Here is a 22665-nt window from a genome sequence, read left to right as displayed (position 1 = left end):
AGAGAAGAGAAATGGAGGTTGGACCAGCAAAAGGACACAGTTATGCAGCAGCAACTGGCAGAGGAGTGGACGTGGATGCTTTGGAGGTTTGTGAGGTAAAGATAGAACCAAAAAAGCTAAAAGAATGCGGGAAGTTGCCAGAAAAAGAAGGCCATAACCTAAAATTGATGCCACCAGACAAACTAACGGATAGAGTAAGGAAGAGAACAGTGATATATAAGAAACTTAAAGTGTCATCACAAAAAAATTGAGATTGCGACTATTGAAGATATTGAAAAGTGCCTAAAAGAAGTGAAAAAAGTCACCACTTTCATAACAAGAGGAAGAAGATATAGCACAGTAGAGGTGCGATTCACAACCAAAGACACTGCATTGAAGCCATAAAGACAGAAGGGTGGGTACTTTTGCCAGCATACTGTGGCAAGCATATTATCAGAGTGAGAGTGGGAAAAGTACCACTGGAATTAAACGAAACATAGTTAGTTGCAGCAATTATGTTCAACATGGAGGAAGACGCGAAAATACTGAGAGTGATGAGAACTAAAAGGTTGAATTGACGGGTATTTGGAATAGAGATGGCTGTACAGGCAAGTTTAAGTGACCTGAACAAAATTGCGGAGGAAATATAGTTCTACCCGAAGATGTGAGACTGAGAGTGGTAGTGGAGGGTAGGCCTCCCATATGCTACCAGTGTGGCGAGAAAGGCCGTATGAAGGCGAGGTGCCCCCGGAGAGAAGAGAAGGAACAACAGATGGAACAGTCTGAGGAGCAAGAGGTGGACGAAGTGGTACAGTATGATGAGAAAGAGACAGCAAGAACAGAGGAAGAATTTACAGTAGTAAAAAAACAAAAGAGGAAAGAAAGAGTAAGCTCTCCACTGGAGAGACAGAAAAAGAAAACAAAAGTAGATAAGGAGGTTGAGAAGGAGGTTGTGAAGGAGATTGAAATGGAGGTCGAGAAGGAGGTTGAGAAGGAGATTGAGGAACAACTCGAGAAAAAGGAGACAGTATCAAGTATACTAGTGATACCAGTGGAGGAAGAAGTTTTAGGCAATGTAGAAAGACAACAGCATGAAGAAACAGCGACACTAACAAAAATGGAGGAGGATAAAGACAGAGAGAAGGCGCCAAGAGTGGAGTAAAGTAAACGCAAACAAGCGAGAAGGCCGAGAAAGCACAGATGGAATTTCGTTATATATGCTAAGAGCACAGCAACTGAAAGAATGATAACAAAGTTTAAATCTGTTATAAGGATTAAGTTGCCTACAGATACATTCGGAGAAAATGTGGAAGCCATTATAATTAATAAAGACAGATATAACTGGTTGAACATTGATCTGCCAGGATTTGTGGTGGAGTTTGATGAACTGCTGCCAGTAGTGGAATTAAGAGAACAGGAACCATTCATAAGATATTAAAAAAAGTAAAATTGCTTTAAAAAAAAAGAGAACAAAAACGATGCTAGTGGAGGAAGGAACAGGGGGAAAAAAAGATTATAAACTATAAGTAAAAACGTTCAAATGGTACTGCATGAGAGTGGGGCTCATCTAGCCATTTCCTTTTTCATTTTTATATAACATTTTTCTCATTTTCATTCGTCTTATGCTTTTTGTCCACACTGTGGTGTTCTGTGTGTCCTTGTGCTGTCCCCTCTGTGTAAAAACCTGAGTGCTTAATAAAATAATTCAAGCATTTCACTGTGAGCTGTTGGCAAGGAGCATTTAATCTCGTGTAACAGTAATTGTAGTGCACTGTGTGAATACTTTCTTTCCCCCTACTTCATTAAATTATTTATCAAACACCAGGATATATAACATGCATACATACATACATGATGATGATGATGATGGCCGTCCACTCGTGACCGAGGAAGACAATTCAGGAACATTGTGCACTCTAGGACTAACTTATATTTTGCATTTGCGGCTCCATTGGTGGCTAATGAGCCCCCTGCTCTTGACAAGCATACACGACTGCAAACATTGCAGACCAAGCTTTCCCCATTCACTATACGAGCCGTGCGCTTTCGCGCAGCTCACTTAAGTTCTTCATACTGGTTACGTGCTCTCTGAAAAGTGTCAATCCCCTCCTTAACTTGCTTCCTCCATCTGTGGTGATGACAGGTATTGTTCTCCCAGTCAGTGTCCTGCATATCACAGGCCTTTAATGAGGACTTGACACAGTCCTTAAATCGCAGCCTTGGTTTCTGCCGGAGTCTCCTTCCATTCACAAGTTCTCCATATAGCATCTGCTTAGGAATCTTGCTATCCTTCATTCTAATAAGGTGTCCAGTCCAACGTAACCGGTGCTTGTGCACCATTGCCTCAATACTCAAGATATCAGCTGTCCTCAGGACCTGTGTGTCTGGAATTTTTGAGGTCCAGCCAACATTGAGAATGTGTCTGAGACATCTCTGATAAAAGTGTTCAAGGACCCTTACCTGACGTTTGTACGGAGTCCATGTTCTCACATGAGTAGAGGAGCGATGTCAGTACACATGCATGGTACACAGCAACTTTTGTTTACCTTGCGATGCCATGCTGGGACCAGACACGAGACTGAAGAGACCGGAAGGAATTAGTTGCTCTCTGCAACCTGAAAGATATTTCTTCATCCAGGGAGCAAGAATGGCTGAGTGTGCTGCCCAGGTAGACAAACTTGTCTACTACCTTCAGAATTGTTCCTTCAGCCAAGATAGCTGGTTTCACATATGGATTTCCTGGTGCAGGCTGGAACATTACAACAGTCTTGTCCAGGCTAATGTTAAGTCCAAATGCCTTGCAAGAAGCATAAATGCAATTCATGAGTATTTGCATGTCATCCACTGTATGAGTGACTAAGTCACAGTCATCTTCATAAAGGAGGTCACGAATAATAGACTGGAGAACCTTTGAATTGGCAGCAAATCGGCGAAGATTAAAGAGGTGGTCAGAAGATCAATATCTGACATATATTCCCAGAGAGCTAACCTTAGCAAAAGCATGAGTAAAAGCAGCAGAAAAGTACAAAGAAAAGAGAGTTGGGGCAAGGATGTCACCCTGTTTGACACCATTCTCTACAGGAATGGGTCCCGCCATGCCACCACCAACATTGACCCAAGCCTCCATCCCATCATGAAATGATTTAATTATAGATACAAAGTGATCCGGACATCCAAGTTTGCCAAGTATTTTCCATAGAAAGGCCCTATTTACAGTATCAAAGGCCTTTGTTAAATCAATGAATACCTGGACAAGATCCATATTCTGCTCATAGCACTTCTCCTGCATCTGTCTTGCTGTGAAAATCATATCCATTGTCCCTCTACCAGATCAGAAGCCACATTGAGATTCAGATAGGACATCATTTACGAGACACCCATTCAGACGGGTAAGAAGAATATTTGCCAGAACCTTGCCAGCAGCTGATAGTAGAGCAATACCTCTGTAGTTACCACACATTGTTCTGGCTCCTTTTCTTTTATATAGAGGAAGAATAATTGCATTCTTCCAGTTCTTAGGGATTGCACCATCCCTCCAGACTGCACTAATAAGTTCATGAAGGGACTGTGTGATGTAATTACCACCAAATCGCAAGACCTCAGCACAAATTCCATCCTTTCCAGGTGCCCTACCAAGATTCAATTTACTTATTGATGTCATTACCTCATCTATTGCGGGCGAGGAGTCTAAGGAGCCAGTGATAGGTCTTTGTTGCATAGTATCAATCACTGTTTCATCCACAACTGACTCATGGTTTAAGAGTTCAGAGAAGTGTTCGATCCAGCGACCTGTGATTTCTGTTGATTTAGTAAACAGAGTGGAAGACTCCTTGGAAAGCAAAGGAGCTGATGTGGAGCTCTTAGGTCCATAAGCTCGCTTCATAAGATGGTAAAGCTTCTTGCTATCATTTGCATCAGCAACAGCCTGAACATCATGAGCAAGATCCTCCCACCAAATGTTCTGCATCTTCCTGAGAGATCGCTGCAGTAGTGATTTTACACTGTTATATTGGGCAAGTGCTAGACTTCGCTGCACAGTAGACAGTTCTCTGTGTTGCAATACACTGTGAGCATGGCGCTTTACCACCAATAGTCGCTGAACTTCAGCATCATTCTCATCAAACCAGTCTCTGTGTCTGGCAGTAACATATCCCAGGGTTTCGGCTGCACATTGTAGAATGTGGTCTCGAAAATCCTCCCATGCTGCAGCAGTTTCAATGCTGGACAAGCGAGTCTGAAGTTATTGCCTAACCACAACATCATATACCTTATGGACATTTAGACGGTGAGGAATGCTGACTGGTCCTCTTCTCTCTTTCACTGTAACCACCATTCGGAACTTTGCTCGCACCAGACTGTGGTCTGTCCAGCATTCTGATCCATGAAAGGACTTGACATTACAAATGTCATAAATGTCGCGCTTGCGGATGATGACATAATCCAGCAAGTGCCAAACTTTGGACCTTGGATGCATCCATGCTGTTGTGTGATCACCTTTGTGCATAAAATGAGTGCTTGTGATGTAAAGTCCATGTTCTTCGCAAAGCTCCAGTTACATGAGACCATTGCTATTCATTTTCCCAACTCCAAAACGTCCTATAGAGTTCCATGTTTGCCAGTCTGTTCTAACCCTGACATTAAAATCCCCCAGTAGAATGACTTTATCAGAATTGGGGATTTTTCTAAGTATGGCTCTCAGCTGGATATAAAAGATTGTTTTATCTTCATCACAGCTAGTCAAGGTGCATAGGTACTTATTAGAGTAGCAAACCGCTTACCTTTCAAGTGCAACCGTAGTGTCATACGTTCATTTATAGGAACAGGGAGCTCTTCCAACTTCTTAAGGATATCAGATCGGACTGCAAAACCAACACCAGCCTCTCTGCGCTCCTCCTTCTGCCTTCCTTTCCAAAAAAGGTGTATCCACCTCCTACTTCCTCAAGCTGACATTCACCTTCTATACGAGTCTCTGAGAGTGCAGCTATATCAATTTTATAATGGTTCAGCTCACAAGCAACAAGTGCAGTGCGTTTTTCAGGCCTACAATCACTCTTGTTGTCCAACAGAGTGCGCACATTCCAACATGAAATGTTTAAGTTCCGTCCAGAGTTTATAAATAAAAGACTCTTTGTTTTTCAAGCGCAGGGTGGACATCCGTCAGTCGTACTAAACTGACCAGATATGGAAAGACAGGCAATTTTTGGTTCACCTTTTCTAGAACCTCCCCGGTTTCTGGGTGAGCAGTGCCCTCTCCAAATGGAGCTGCTCAGACACCCATGCAGCAACCGAATCCTACCGCTGTTATGGGCGACAAGGAGACGACTTTATATCTAGCATGGGCTGCCTATGTGCAGGTCGCTGACTACATGCTTCCAACCCGTCAGGTCTGCATGCTTCACCACATTCCCATCATCACAGGACTTCCGAATAAAAGAAAATTAAAATATTTATTAAAAATGAAGAAAATATATACTAAAAATAAGTTAAATATATACTAAAAATAAGATAAATATATATAGGGGAAAAAATGCACATATCGAACAGCGGTCGGCAATGCCTGTGCAGAGTTTTAGGTCCAATAAGGTTTGCACAACACCTCATAGACCCTCTCCACTTTATTGACGTTATCCAGAGACAAGCCGGAGCAAGATGTCTGGTGCCAATATGAGTCGCAGGCTCAGGGATGTGGGAGCACCATGATCTCTAGCACAAACCAAAGAACCCCAAAATGTCCAATGCCATTCCCTGCATATCTGGTTTTATATCAGAATGACCTTCTCCAAGAGACATGCTTCAACAAAAGCTGAGGGACGCATCACTCCCAGTGGTCTTTCAGCACGCCGGACACCATCCCGGAATTTCTGCGTACCTGTGCTATTGCTAGATAGCCACTGAGCCTGCACCAGGTCCATCCAAGCTTTCAACAGGTCTTGTTTTTAATCCTGCTGCGTTTCTAGCAACCCTCCTCACCAGGGTAGCCTGGTGGGGATGCCAGTTTAGTCGCCGGCAACCCGACCATGCAACAGGTTGTACTGGATTGCATGTTACCAGTAGCACTTATGAGAGCCTCATAAGTGACCTGACATACATACATACATACATACATACATAATACAAATAATTACAGAGGTATCAAGCTTTTAGATCAGGTAATGAAAGTCACGGAGAGGGTCATAGCTCAACTGCTTAGGGAGCGAGTCAGTTTAGATGAGATGCAGTTTGGGTTCGTGCCTGGGAAAAGCACCACTGATGCTATATTTCTGGTAAGACAGCTTCAGGAGAAATACCTAGCCAAGGATAAACCTCTGTTCCTGGCTTTCGTTGATATGGAGAAAGCCTTTGACAGGGTCCCCCGATCTCTCATTTGGTGGTCAATGAGGAAACTAGGGATAGAAGAATGGTTAGTGAGAGCTGTGCGAGCCATGTACAGAAACTCTGTCAGTAAGGTGAGGTTTGGCAGAGAGTACAGTGAAGAATTCCGGGTGGAGGTAGGGGTCCACCAAGGTTCTGTCCTCAGCCCCCTCCTATTTATCATAGTCCTCCAGGCTATAACAGAGGAATTCAAGACAGGATGCCCCTGGGAGCTCCTCTATGCTGATGACCTTGCACTAATTGCTGAGTCACTATCACAATTAGAGGAGAAGTTTCAGGTGTAGAAGCAAGGACTAGAATCGAAGGGCCTTAGAGTCAACCTAGCTAAAACCAAAGTCCTCATAAGTAGGAAGGCAGACAAAACACAAACCCCTTCGGGTAGATGGCCCTGCTCGATCTGTAGAAAAGGAGTGGGAAGTAACTCTATAAGATGCACCCAGTGCAAGCTATGGACACATAAGAGGTGCAGCAATATCAAAGGAAGGTTAACTAGGAAGTTAGTTTTTGTTGGCAGCAGATATTCTGGAGCTATAAATACTGTGAATGTGCAGAAAACAACTTCTGCCACATTCCAGGGAGAAAAACTAGAAGTGGTTGATAGTTTCCGCTATCTTGGTGACCAAATTAGCAGTGGAGGTGGGTGCGCTGAAAGCGTAGCTGCTAGAATTAGAATAGCCTTGGCAAAGTTCAGAGAGCTCTCACCTCTGCTGGCGACAAAGGGTCTCTCTCTCAGAGTAAAAGACAGATTGTATGACGCATGTGTACGAACAGCCATGCTTCATGGCAGTGAAATATGGGCCGTGACTGCTGAGGACATGCGTAGGCTCGCAAGGAATGAAGCCAGTATGCTCCGATGGATGTGTAATGTCAGTGTGCATACTAGACAGAGTATCAGTACCTTGAGAGAAAAGTTGAACTTACGAAGCATCAGTTGTGGTGTGCAAGAGAGACGACTGCGCTGGTATGGTCATGTAGCGAGAATGGATGAAGATAGCTGTGTGAAAAAGTGCCACACCTTAACAGTTGAGGGAACCTGTGGAAGAGGTAGGCCCAGGAAGACCTGGGATGAGGTGGTGAGGCACGACCTTCGAACATTGGGCCTCACCGAGGCGATGACTTCTGACCGAGACCTTTGGAAATATACTGTGCGTGAGAAGACCCGGCAAGCCAAGTGAGACCTAAATCCATGGCTTCAGCCAGTCTACTTATGCGTACCTTCCTTCATTGGACACTAAACCCCACTTGCGTAGGCCTGTTGAGGCAAGTGAAATCGAAATCGAGTTAAATTGGACACTAAACTCCACTTGCGAAGACCTGTTGAGGCAAGTGAAATCGAAATCGAGTTAAATTCGACGACTGGCATCCATGCCAACGTCGTCTCCTTCATTGGACACGAAACTCAGCTTGCGAAGAGTTATTGGGGCAAGCGAAATCGAAATCGTGATGGAACCTGTGCCCAGCGTCGCCTTTCTGGCACTTGTGCCCGCAGCATGTGTATGGACCTTCGAGTGAGATCGTTGCCGGTGCCCCTGGACTGGCTCATGTGCGGGTGACACATGAGGTGCACCATTTTGGGCGTGGCCGTTGCCAGTGCCGCCTGGCTGGCCTGCCTTCGTGGGATTTTTGATTGAAATCGTTGCCAGTGCCGCTGGACTGGCTCTTGTGCGGGTGACACATGAGGTTTTTCGATTGAAATCGTTGCCAGTGCCCCTGGACTGGCTCTTGTGCGGGTGACCTGGACTGGCTCTTGTGCGGGTGACACATGAAATTTTTCGAGCGAGATCGTTGCCAGTGTCCCTGAACTGGCTCTTGTGCGGGGCCGTCGTAGGATCTTCGAGCGAGATCGTTGCCAGTGCCCCTGGACTGGCTCATGTGCGGGTGACATATGAGGTTTTTCGAGCGAGATCGTTGCCGGTACCCCTGGACTGGCTCTTGTGTGGGTGACACATGAAATGCACCATTTGAGAGTGACCGTTGCCAGTGCCGCCTGGCTGGACTTTGTGGGATTTTCGAGCGAGATCGTTGCCAGTGCCCTTGGACTGGCTCTTGTGCGGGTGGCACATGAAATGCACCATTTAGAGCATGGCCGTTGCCAGTGCCGCCTGACTGGCCTTCGTGCGGGTGACACGTAAAAGCACCCACTACACTCTCTGAGTGGTTGGCGTTAGGAAGGGCATCCAGCTGTAGAAACTCTGCCAAATCAGATTGGAGCTATCTGGTTTCACCAGTCCTCAGTCAAATCGTCCAACCCATGCTAGCATGGAAAGCGGACGTTAAACGACGACGACGACGATGATACATACATATATACATACATACATACGTACGTACATACATATGTACATACGTACATACATACATACATGCATACATACAGACATATATACCACTACATCACATCATACTTTGAAGGCTATGCGTTTGCAATCCAGGAACAGGAGATTGCCACAAAGTGATGAACAAGAGAGACAGTGTTGCTCTTGTAATCCCAAGGTGCAACCGCATGTGTAGGCTATGTCATATTTCTATGGAAGACATTACGCATGTGATTAGCATGTCATCACAATACTACCTCTCTATGCGGCACAATGTTGTTGCTAAAACAATTTACAATGCCATCCACAAAAAAAGACTGTCCTCAAATAAACTTAGAAAATCTCTCTATTATGGAATACATTCATAAACACTAACTCAAGGAATACTGGTGGAATATTCCCATCAAAACTTCTGTCAAATGTAAACATAACAGGCTGGATATTGTTGATTGGGACAGAAGGGTAAAGCTATGTACCATCATAGGGGTCAGCTGCCCTGTATATATAAATATCCCTTTGAAAATCAAAGAAAAAGAGGATATCTATGGACAACTGCTTCAAAACTTCCAGCTTCTATATCCAGACTATGAATTCATATTCATATCAATAATAATTGGAGCACTAGGTTTTGTTAGTAATCTGGATAAACTGAGATTTTCAGAAAGAGAAATCAACCAGCTAATTCATACATTGTAAGTGCAATCTGAGTGGAACAGTAAAAATATGCTAGACTTTTCTCAAATTCCAAATGTGAATTTGTCTCTGTTAACTACATCCCAAAGATGGAGCCTTGTATCTTTGTTGGAAACAGGCTCCTCCTCAGTGGAAGCTTTGTAATAATTTTAAAATAGAAGAGATGCATCAAAAGATGCATCAAAAGAATAATGGTGGTGCTTAAAAATTACAACAGCCACCAAGTTAAAACACAACTGGCCAGACATAGTTTGGCTGAGCCATAAGAAAAAAATATGCCCTCCTGTGGAAATAAGTTACTCTCTGGACACCAATGTGATCACAAGAATACAGGAGAAAGAGGATATCCATGGACTGCTGATAAGGAGTTTGCAAACCCAGTACACAAAATACACTTTCAGCTTCATACCTCTTTTGGCTGAACTTGGATTCTTGGGGAGAGGATGCAAATCCTTAATTCATATGCTAGAAATGATCACACACACAGTATCTGGGACAATAAAAATCTGCAAAACTTCTTAAGGTTTAAAGGATGACAAACAAAAGAATGTGCTTTCCTTCACAACCTTGCTACCAAGCTAATTAACTCTAAAATTAGAAAGACAAACATCCATCCATCCTTACATACATACATACATACATACATACATACATACATACATACATACATACATGGATGCATACATACATATATACATACATACATACATTTGTGTGTATGAGTGTGATTAATTAGGCCATATTTTGAAAACCCTTATTATTAGTTGTGATGCATATGTCTCATATTTTGAAGTGAAATATCTAAACTGGGTCACAGATTACTGGCACCATCATAGAAATTCAGTCATCCATCAACCTTTGCAATTTACACACACACACACACACACATCCATGTTTTTCCTTCTGACATTCATCTAAAATTGATACTAAAAGATAGATTTATTATCTCATTTTAGGATGGCGGCAATGGTAACTTAGGAACTGTAACAAATCAGAAAACCTCAAATGGATGGGTCTCAGTGCAATGGGACGTTGGACACACAAACCTCTATCGAGTTGGTTACGACAATAGTTGTGATTTGATTATTGTTGGTCACAATTGTATGTCCATTGTTTTGAAACTTTCATAATCTTGATTATTTTTATTGTCATATTATCTTCAACAGCCTTTTTGTCATCTTTATCATCTTCATTATCATCATTTTCATCATCAATAATCAAAGCTTTATCATCATTGTTGACAAAATCAAAAGATTAAAATATGTCAAAGGAACAGTAATAACTTGTTAACTAGTTATTACTTCTTTGTTGGTTCATAACATCCTCTGTTAATTTAATTACTGCTCTCATTGTCATAACTTTATTCACTACTGCTTTCATGTTCCATCTGTAAACTCTATCAACATCACACTACCTTTTAACTCATAGGATAATCTGGTGTATTTCATGAAATAAGATAACAAGTGCATCAGAAAAAAATCTTTATACAACTGGAGCAGAATTTTGAGACTTAAGTAGTCACTAAATGTGAAGTCTGTGTCTTTAAATACTTTATGTTATAGATATATTTTAAAATTATATGTTGCAAGAATATAAACATCGGGAAAAAATATTCAAATTTAAGTGGTGTAAGCCGTTGTCACACAGTACATATACAGAGGAACAATATTTTACTGTGAATGACAAAATGCTACTTTTACACCATATTTTCTCAGAACACCATCATTCAAAAAATGTTCTTAGACACATAATTATTTTACAGTCAGTAACCTAGTTACAACTTCATAAAAAAAAAAAAATTGCAAAGATTGTACTTCAGCTTATAAAACTCAGTGTCATTTTTCTTGGCTAAAATTCAATTTAATAACTGACAGCAAGTAAGAGATGAATCTTTGAATTTTGGTGATTTAGATAGTGATATAAAATCCCATCATTCCATTTGTAAATACCTTTTGATCATAGTAATAAGAATATCAATGTATGTTATTGAATACCAGCCTTTGGTTCATTTACAACAAATGTACCCCCTTAACTATTACCAATTACTTTGCATCTAGAATCAAATCTTTTTTTTTCTTTTGTTCATTCATTATTGAGGTTCTCTTCTCTTCTCTTCTCTTCAACAGATACTCAATGTATTGTCCAACCACAAAATGATACACTCAACACTTCACTTATTTTCCCAAGCGACAAAATACCCTTAATTTCAAATGTGTGAGTAATAATCATTGTACATAATTCAATTAAATCTCATAATGAAGTCACATAAGCTCATTTCCTAATGATCTCTAGTTGTCTTCCTGTGTAATAATGTATGATATATAGTACAATATTGATATTGAAAGTATGTCAGCTTTCAATTTTCTGCATCTCTTCTCTCTCTCTCAATCTCCCTTTTATGTGAGCATATATGTTAATGATTTAACATTTTTATTGTATGTATTTGTATATATATTTGTGTGTGTGTGTGTGTGTGCACGCACACGTGCACATGTGTGTGTGTATACATACATATATTCACGCACATCCTCTCTCTAGCTTCTCTTTATTTCTCACTGCTTTTGTTGCATTCTCTGCATCTTCATAGTGTCTTTCAGCCTTTTTTTTCTCAATGCTTCCACTGTTTTCAGCCACTGTGCCCTCATCCTCTGGCTCTTTATCTCACTTCCCCTCATACCTTCTACCCTAATTCGCCCTTATAATACAAAATATCAGTGGATATATCCTACACATTCCTCCTCCTCACCCTTACCACTTCTGACACTAACCCTTTCTTCCTTTCCCATAACCTTTCCACTCTCCTCCAGTAGTGTCTTCACTGTTATTCTCCCTTTCATCATTTGTTCCTCTCATCATACTTTGCCCTTTCTCAACACCTTACCTAGAATCAATACACTCTCTCCTATTCAATAGGCACTTTAGGGTCCATGTGACTGAAAGGCAAATAAGCTGATTCCACAAAGAAAGCACTCAGTACATTCTGTGAAATGCTTGATGTTAGGAAAGGCATCCAGCCATAGAAACCATGCCAAAACAGAGACATTGCAGCCCAATTTAATCCTCCATTCATCAGAACCTGTTGACCTATCCAACTCGTATCAGCATTGAAAGAAGACATAAAATGATGATGAGAGTGATGATAGTAATAAGGATTATTGTGATGAGGAGGAGGGGATGAGGAAGATATATTCATCATCATCATTCTTTTTATGTCTACTTTTCCATCCTTGCATGGGTCAGACAAAATTTATTGAGGCAGATTTTCTATGGTTAGATGCCCTTCCTTTCACAAACATAGTCTTACAAACATGATCAGCACAATGGCAAGATATGTTTTCATGAAAGATTGAAAACACATGACAGTTTGTATGATAGTGTAGTGGATATGTATCCTGTCATAGTGAGTTGGTCTGCAGAGACTCGGTAATCAGAGTATAATTTCATTTATTTAGCATAAGTGATACTGTGTTGATCGGACATCGAAACATATCGCTACATTACAAACATGTATAACTAGCTACGAGTTATATGCGGAGAAAGCATGTATTTAGTTCAGCTTGGTTGATAGCAGTGAAAATCACTGTTCTGGCATATCTTGGCTGAGTTGATAGCAGTTAAAACTGCTGTTAGTACATGCAAGTATCTTGGCAGAGTTGATAGCAGTTAAAACCGCTTTTCGTACGTTCGAGTCAGAAGCTAGATTCAGACTGCCCATCTACTGTTCCGTGTTGTATTTATAGTTAGCAGCAAGGTAGACGATATATTTTTAGCTATGGTGAAATTCTGCTGCTGATTTACAAAAAGGGCGCCAATTTAAGGTTTTCACTAAGAGAGCTGTCAATGTATTTTTAGCTTTGATGAAATCTTAACTAACTCAATCTAAGGCTATAAGGTGTCTGTTACATGACCCTCCTCCTAGAGAGAAATTCGAGAGAAAAAAATATTTCGAATGATAATTTGAATTAGTCTGTGTCCTTAATCACTATGTCTCGATGTCCTCACAACATGTACCAACCAGTAAGAAAAAGTAAAAATTTTACATGACAATTATGAAAATCACAAAAATATCAACAGTATTTTGCAAGGTTGCATGCAGAAGTTCATTGGTGCAAAGTAGAAGGACAAATTTTGTCCGGTGATTTGCACAATAAAAAAAAGAAAAAAGTTTCTTGTACATTATGTAACAAAAGTTTTCTTATGCCAAATAGTTTCTTGGTTTGTGATTATTGGCAAAGCTTGTGAAGAAATTGTTTATAAAAAAAAAATATTGTTCACACAGTGAGTTGTTTTGTTTGTACTGAATGCGGCAGTTCAACAGTTAAGAAAGAAAAAAAATATCAACTCAAATGTAACAAACTTGAACATACTTTGCTGGGAATCTTACGTTTCAACCGGATATTGTCTGTTGCTGTTTTATCGCAGAAGGTTTCTTTGAAATTTGCAGGGTTACTGTGGTTGAATCAGTTGAAAGAGTAGCGGGAGTAGGTGGTAATTCCTGTTCTATGAAGGCTTTCTTGAGGCGATCAACGGATACCGTGTTTCGTTTTCCGGCCATTTCGAGGACGAAATATTTCGGTTGTCTGTCAAGTACTTTGTAGGGGCCAGAATAGGGTGGCCAAAGTTGTGCCGAGATTCCATCATTTCTGATGAAAACATGAGTCCAACTGTTGATGTCCTTCAGGACGTGTGTAGTAGTATTTTGCTGTCTAGGTGCGGCAGGAGAAAATTGGGACATAGATGTCCATAGACGGTGGATATAGTTGGTTAGATCCGGAAGTTCTTGAGGTAAGATGGGATCTATCATCTGTCCTGGTAGGGCGAGTTCCGTGCTGTACACTAGTTCAGCTGGAGTATGTCCCACTCCTTCCTTGACGGTAGATCGTATGCCTAGGAGGATGAAGGGAAGGTATTCCAACCATTTTGACGGGTCAGGGTATGCTTTAATGGCAGATTTGATTTGCCTGTGGAGTCTTTCGACCTTTCATTTGGCTGCAGGATGATATGCTGTGGTGCAGGTGTGTTTACACCCAAGGAGACGGGTCAGTTCGGCGAAAAGGTGGGAATCAAACTGACGACCTCTATCGGTGGTAATAATAGCAGGTGTACCAAAACGCGAAACCCAGTGAAACACTAGCATTTTCGCGACCGTTTCTGCAGAGATGTCTGATAGAGGGAAGGCTTCTGGCCAGCAGGAAAATCTGTCCACACAGGTGAGCAAGTAAGTATAGTTGTTGGAAGGTGGTAGCGGTCCGACGATGTCCATGTGTACATGCTGGAAACGTGCATCAGGCGTGGTACACGAGCCTATGGGCAATTTTATGTCAGTGAACCTTTGCCTTCTGACAAGTGAGACAGTTCCTAGCCCATTCGCGGGTGTCTTTATTCATGTTGGGCCCACAAAATGGGTCAATATGAGTTTTTGTGTAGCGCGGATGCCAGGATGTGCTAGTGAATGCAGAGCGGAGAAAACGTCAAGCCTGTACTTTGGAGGGATGTAGGTTCGTTCGTGGCCGGTGGATACATCACACCAAATATGTTCAGCAGAAGAGGGTAGTGGAGATTGTTGGAATTTCAAGGATGACGAATTTCGTAGCTGTTGTAGCTGTTCATCATCCTTTTGGTCTGCAGCCATCTGTTGGAGGTCGATCTGAGCAGGGCTGTGAATGGCATTTATCTCCATTCGGGGCAGGGCATCAGCTGCTGAGTTGTTTACACCGCTTATGTGTCTGATGTCAGTGGTGTATTGCGATATGAAGTCTAAATGCCTGATTTCTCGGGGTGAATGGCTATCAGGTTTGCATGGAATGAGTATACAAGTGGTTTGTGATCAGTATACACCGAAAATACACGACCTTCCAACATGTGTCTAAAGTGTTTGACAGTTAGATAGACTGCTAGTAACTCTCATCCGAAAGTGCTATACTTTGTTTCAGCGGGTTTTAACCGCTTAGAAAAAAAAGATATAGGTTGCCAAGATCCATGAGTGAGCTGTTGGAGTACGCCTCCAGCTTCGGAAGCAGATGCATTGACAAACAAAGTTAAAGGAGCATCTGGTTTTGGGTATGCTAACATAGTGGCGTCGGACAATGCTTTTTTTAAGTTGTTGAATGTTGCTAACTGTTCGTCGCTGAGGGTAATGTTGGCATTTTTGGTTAACCGGTCTCACAGTAAATCTGTAAGGTGTTGTGCTATGTCAGAGCAGCGCGGATGAAACGCCTATAAAAATTAATGAGACCAAGAAATTCTCGTAACTTCCGCAGAGATGTGGGTGCTGAAAAATCTGTGATAGCTTTCACTTTCTCCAGTAGGGGGCGAATGCCATCTTTGTCAACTATGTGTCCGAGAAATTCAAGGGACGTGACTCCGAACAAACATTTGCCAGGGCTAATGACAATGCTGTATTGTCTAAGGTGCTGGAACAAGAGATGGAGGTGTTGTACATGTTCTTTGTGGGAGCTACTGGCTATGAGAAGGTCATCTATGTATGCATAAACAAAAGGTAGGCCTCTGGTCACTGTGTCGATGAATCTTTAGAAAGTTTGTGCCGCGTTGCGTAAGCCGAATGGCATATGCAGAAATTCAAACAGTCCAAAAGGAGTCATAACTGCTGTTTTTGGTACATCGGCAGGTTCCACTGGGATCTGGTTGTATGCCCTAACCAGGTCAATTTTTTTTTAAATGCTAGCTCCATGTAATGAGCTTGAAAAATCATGCAGATGGGAGACTGGATAGGAGTCTGGAGCCGTGCAGCTATTCAATGCTCTGTAATCCCTGCACGTGCGCCAGCCGTTGGAACCTTTCTTGGGCACACAATGTATTGGAGACGACCAGTTACTGCTAGATGGACAGATGATGCCAAGGTCTAGCATGTGTTGGAATTCGCGTTTTACTGCCTTGAGGCGATTTGGTGCAAGTCGGCAAGGGCGTGCAGAGACGGGTGGACCTCAGGTCGTAATGTGATGGGTGACCTCATATTTGATCGGCTGGTTGTGAAATACAGGTCGGGCGACATCCAGGTATTCCTGGAGGATATTGCTGTGAGGTGTGGATGTTGTCTGTAGGATTGTAGGGCTCACTGTGGCTATACTAGCGGTAATACCACGCACAGTAAGTTTCATAATGCTGTCTACAAGTCTCCGTCGTTTGAGGTCTACAAGTAGGCCGAAATGGCTCCGAGAATAGGGGTTGGTAGCTTGGCCACTATAAATACCCACTGGAAAGTGCAGCATAGACCTAAATCTTGTGTGAGAGACTGCTCGCCGTAAGTAGGGATCGACAATTGGTTGACAGCTTGGAGACAGATAGATGTTGCACTTCGCTTTCCAGTAACATAAGAAACAGGAAGGATGCTAACTTCTGCACCAGTATCGACCAGGAAACGCTTGCCTGTGAGGCGGTCATTTATGAAAAACAGGCGACTTTGCGGATGTATACCAGGAACTGCAGCTGCGTTCAATTTCTGATGGAATCATTTCCCGAATGGGAAACTGAAAACGAACAGGGTCTTGTGCATCGGTTCGCCTGTGCTTCAAACTTGCGGTGATACCAGCAAATGCCATTCGAATTACAGGATGAACTCGGACTTCTAGAACGTCTTCCAGATCGTCGTACGGAACTGTTGCTGCAGTGGTGCCTGTCATATGATAAAGCTTGTATTTTCGTTGTCAGGAGCTGTATCTGTGATGCCTGCTCTGTTATTAAAGCTCGTAGTTCGGCCAGATCTGTTGCGCTGGTGGAAGGCGGGAGAGGATTGGTTGGTGGAGCTGCTGTTACAACTGCTGACAGGGACGAACAACTGCTCGGGACATCGGGCAATGCGGTCGGCTAATTCAGCGAGTTCTTCCACTGACTTGTTGTCTTCGGTGGCAGCGAGGACCTCTTGTGTATTAGATGGCAAATGCTGTACAAAGAGCTGCTTTAACACTCTGTTGGGTAGATTATCATCTCCCACGAGTTGCTTCATTTGTCGCAAGAGCTGGGAGGGCTTCTTGTCCCCTAATTCTTCTGTGAGAAGTAGCTGGTGGAGACGCTTTTGTTGAGACTCTTCCGTCCTGGTGAGCAGCGTAGTTTTGAAGGTATTATATGATACCGTGCCAAGAAGAGCCATGATAAGGTTGCGGACCTCGTTCAGGATTTCGGGTGATAAGGACCCGATAATATGTGTGAGGCAAGCGGCATCGCTCGTAATGTGGCTCGAAGCGAACTGGGCCACGATATGACAGAGCCACAATGGAGGATCGTGAGTCCAAAAGGGTGGTACTTTGATGGAGATAGCAGCCTGTAGTGTCGTGTCGACGACTGGGGGGTTATTGGTATAGTTCTGCATGCTGGAGTCCATGATGTGGTGAGTTGGCGTGGTTCTTCGGATTTGGTTGGACGGTTAATGCTGCAGGTACGGAGATCAGTATTCCAGTGGTGTCAAGTAAACTTTGATGAAGGCTGTGGTTCTTGCTTAAGTCAGGGTCACCATTTTGTAGTGGATATGTATCCTGTCGTAGTGAGTTGGTCTGTTGGGTTTGAATAAACTGCAGAGACTCGGTAATCGGAGTATAATTTCATTTATTTAGCATAAATGATACTGCGTTGATCGGACATCGAAACATATCGCTACATTACAAACATGTATAACTAGCTACGAGTTATATGCGGAGAAAGCATGTATTTAGTTCAGCTTGGTTGATAGCAGTGAAAATCACTGTTCTGGCATATCTTGGCTGAGTTGATAGCAGTTAAAACTGCTGTTAGTACATGCAAGTATCTTGGCAGAGTTGATAGCAGTTAAAACCGCTTTTCGTACGTTCGAGTCAGAAGCTAGATTCAGACTGCCCATCTACTGTTCCGTGTTGTATTTATAGTTAGCAGCAAGGTAGACGATATATTTTTAGCTATGGTGAAATTCTGCTGCTGATTTACAAAAAGGGCGCCAATTTAAGGTTTTCACTAAGAGAGCTGTCAATGTATTTTTAGCTTTGATGAAATCTTAACTAACTCAATCTAAGGCTATAAGGTGTCCGTTACAATAGGAATATTTGTTGATAACTATTAAACAATGTCATTACAAGGAATCACAAATACTAACACATATATTACTTTCAATTGCTTCAACCACTGGACTGCAGCCATGCTGGAACACAACCTTGAAGAGTTTAGTCAAACAAATTGACCCCAGTACTTTTTTTTTTTTTAAGTCCGGTACTTATTCTATCGGTTTCTCACTGAACTGCTAAGTTACAGAGGTCATGTGCAAACCTACAACAGTTGTCAAACAGTGGGGAGACAAACACACACATATTCTTTAATTCTTTTGCTTGTTTCAGTCATTTGACTGTGGCCATGCTGGAGCACCACCTTTAGTTGAACAGATTGACCCCCAGGACTTACTCTTTGTAAGCCTAATACTTATTCTATCAATATCTTTTGCCAAACTACTAAGTTACAGGGACGTAGACACACTAATATTGGTTGTCAAGTGATGGGGGTGGGGGACAAACAGATACACAAACACATACATATTTATGACGAGCTTCTTTCAGTTTCCATCTACCAAATTCATTCACAAGGCTTTGGTCAGCCTGAGGCTATAATAGAAGACACTTGTCTAAGGTGCCATGCAGTGGGACTGAACCTGGAACCATGTGGTTGGGAAACAAGCTTCTTACCACACAGCCATGATATACTCTTTACTCTTTTACTCTTTTACTTGTTTTAGTCATTTGACTGCGGCCATGCTGGAGCACCACCTTTAGTCAAGAAAATCGACCCCAGGACTTATTCTTTGTAAGCCTAGTACTTATTCTATCGGTCTCTTTTTGCCGAACCACTAAGTTACGGGGACGTAAACACACCAGCATCAGTTGTCAAGCGATGGTGGTGGGACAAACACAGACACACAAACACACACACACACACATATATATATATATATATATATATACACATATATACGACCGGCTTCTTTCAGTTTCCATCTACCAAATCCACTCACAAGGCTTTGGTTGGCCTGAGGCTATAGTAGAAGACTAAGGTGCCATGCAGTAGGACTGAACCCGGAACCATGTGGTTGGTTAGCAAGCAACTTATCGCAGAGCCACTCCTGCGCCTATATATATATATATATATATATATATATATATATATATATATATATATATATATATATATATATATATATATATATATATCATGTAGTGGGACTGAACCCAAACCATATGGTTGTAAAACAAGTTTTTTAACCACATGATCAAACCTACACTTAAAGTAAGAATGCAAAACAAACTTATACACGTCATATGATGGGTTTCTTTCCCTTTCTGTTTACCAAATCCACTCATGAGACTGTAGCCAGCCCAGGGCTTTTTTAGAAGGAATTTGCCTAAGTTTTTACATGGTGGGACTGAACCCAAACTTATATCATTGAAAAAGAAAACTTTTTATACAATCTATCACATTCACTTTATTATACTACACCACACATAAATAATTTAAAATACAAGCAAAAGTATGAAATACAATTTACATCATCATTATCATCATCATCATCATCATCATTTAACTCCATTATCCATGCAGACATGGGTTGGACGATTTGACTAGGGCTGGTTAGCTGAGGTGCTGCACCAGACTCGAGTCTGATTTAACATGGTTTCTATGATTCAGTGCCCTTCCTCTCCGAGAGTGTGATGAGCACTTTTACATGCCACCAGCACAGGTGCCAGTTGTGTGGCACCAGTATCTGTCAAGACTTCGACTTCACTTGGCTTGATGGGTCTTCTACTCAAGCACAGCATATTGCCAAAGGTCTTGATCATTTGTCATTGCCTCCATGAGGCCCAATACTCAGGTGCCACCAATAATGATCTCACTTGACTTGATGGGTCTTCACAGGTACAGTATATCACCAGAGGTTTCATGCTTCACCATCTTGTCCCATGTCTTCCTGGGTCTCCCTCTTTTACAGTTTTCTCCTATTGATAGAGATTGGCATTTCTTCACACATATGTTGGCCATACCAATGCAGTCATATCTCTTGCATACCTCTTTGATGCTTCTTATGCCCAACTTTTCTCTCAAGATGCTTGCACTCTGTCATACATCCCCATTGACATGGCACATCCAGTGAAACATGCTAGCTTCATTTCTTTCAAGCCTATGCATGTCCTTGGCAGTCACAGCCCATGTTTCACTGCTGGCTAGCATGGCTTTTTGCACACTGGCATCATACAATCTGCCTTTTCACTCTGAACTTTGCCCATCCTATTCTTATTCTTGGAGCATCCACCTCCACTACTGACTTGGTCACCTAGGTAATGGAAGCTATTAACTACTTCCAGCTATCTCCAATGGCAACTGATGGAGTCTATTTTCTGTATGTTTTTAGTGTTAATTGTTCCTATGCACCTTCCATACACAAAAACTAGTTTCCCAGTTAACCTTCCTTAGATATTGCTGCATCTCTTATGTGTGCATATCTTACACTGGGTACATCTTATGGAGTTTCTACCAACACCTATCCTACAGATCGAGCAGGGCCTAACCTGAAGGCATTTGTGATTTGTCTGCTTTCCAACTTAATAAGACTTTGGTTTTTGCTAGGTTAACACTAAGACCATTTGATTCCAGACTTTGCTTCCACACCCAAAATTTCTTCTCTAGCTCTTGTAGTGATTCAACTATAAGAACAAGGTCTTCAGCAGAGAGGAGCTCCCAGGGGCAGCCCATCTTAAATTCTTCTGTTATTGCCTGGAGAACTATGATGAACAAGAGGGGGCTGAGGACTGATCCTTGGTGAACCACTACTTGTACCCTGAATTCTTCACTATACTCATTGCTAACCTTCACCTTACAGGCAGCATCCCTGTACATGGCTTGTAAAACTCTCACCAGCCACTCATCTAACCCTAGCTTCTGCATTGACAACCAGATAATGGAGTGGGGACTCTGTCAAAGCTTTCTCTATGTCAATAAAGGTTAGGTACAGGGACTTATTTTTGGCTAGATACCTCCTGCCTAACCAGAAATATAGCACCATCATACTGCTGCCTGGCACAAATCTGAACTGCATCTCATCTACACTAGCTATCTCCCTAATTAATTGAGCTATGACCCTTTCTGTGACCTTCATTACCTGGTCCAGCAATTTGATGCCTCTGTAATTATTCCTGTCTAAGGCATCACCTTTACTTTTGTAGCAGTTGACTATAGTGCTGCCATGCCAATCGTTGGTATGACTCCCTCATGGACAACTTGATTAATTATATGGGTGACTAGGCTATATCCTACTCTACCAGATATCTTAAGCTTCTCAGCAGTGATTCCTGATGGGCCGGGAGCTTCCCCTGTCTTCATGTCCTTAATTGCTTTATCTACTTAGCTACTGTTGATTCGGATGGCAGGTCCCTCAGTTGGGTCAACGTTTGATAGACTCTCCTTGTCCCATTCATTCTCCACATTTAGCAGCCTTTCATAATGGCATTTCCAAACCTCTTTCTTTGCAAAATCATTAAATGCAAGTGAACCATCTGTTTTGCAATCCAAAACACTTCAAATCTCTGGTCTTCACATTGTAGAACATTGGCAAACATCTTCTTTTCTGCTACATCCCTGTCTAAATATGCCTGCTTCCTAGCTTCCCTTCTGGTTGTCTGATACAATTCCCTGCTACCCTCACACTTCTTGCCCTTCCATGCCTGTTTCTTTGCTCTAACGGTCTTGTCTACAGCATTGTTCCACCACCATGTCAACCTCAGTCTGGGTGGAACTTTGCAACAGCCACAGATTTGGTCTGTGGAACTCATCAAGCTATCCTGTAGGAATTCCCAGTCACCCTCTATATTATAAGTTTGCAGTTCCTCCTCCTTCTTGTCAAATTTCTCAATTAGAATGTCCCTAAATCTCTGACCATAGAGAGAATCCTCAAGCTTCCAGATCCTTCCTTTCCAAATCAGTCTTCTTGGCACCGTTCTGACCTGAAGTCTAAAGTCATTAATGACTAGACTATGCTGGGGGCTACATTCTTCACTTAAGTACTCTATCACACACTCTGGTTACCTCTATGATCATATCAACCCATTTCTCAGCAATAAGTATGCCCTTGCCACCTACTCCATCACCGTTATCTTCCCAGAAAGTTTTATACCTATGTGTCTTGCCTGTGAGGAAACTAGCTGAAGCTCCCCTCCACCTTACCTCTTGAATGCAACATGCATCAACACACCTCATTTCAAGCATCTCAACAATCTTGCCAGACCTACACTTCCAGCAAATAATTCATTCTGTTTACAATAATATAGAACTCATGAAATTACAT

At 42.1% G+C, this 22665-nt stretch overlaps 1 protein-coding gene across 3 annotated transcripts in view; it reads left to right on the top strand.

Annotated features, from left to right (window-relative positions):
- The window catches only part of LOC106875589 (uncharacterized), a 305124-nt gene that overhangs the window by 125278 nt on the left and 157181 nt on the right, over window positions 1-22665 (top strand). For all 3 annotated transcript variants that reach the window (XM_089357338.1, XM_089357340.1, XM_089357339.1), the window contains 2 exons: window positions 10316-10460; window positions 11486-11573. In XM_089357338.1, the coding sequence (XP_089213464.1) occupies window positions 10316-10460; window positions 11486-11573 (233 nt within the window). The remainder of the gene's footprint in view (window positions 1-10315; window positions 10461-11485; window positions 11574-22665) is intronic.

This window comes from Octopus bimaculoides, chromosome 9, assembly GCF_046866305.1.
Source record: "Octopus bimaculoides isolate indiv1 chromosome 9, ASM4686630v1, whole genome shotgun sequence".
In the NCBI taxonomy this organism is placed as follows: domain Eukaryota; kingdom Metazoa; phylum Mollusca; class Cephalopoda; order Octopoda; family Octopodidae; genus Octopus; species Octopus bimaculoides.
Note: the sequence above shows the minus strand (reverse complement) of the source record. Positions and strands in the feature narration are given on the sequence as shown.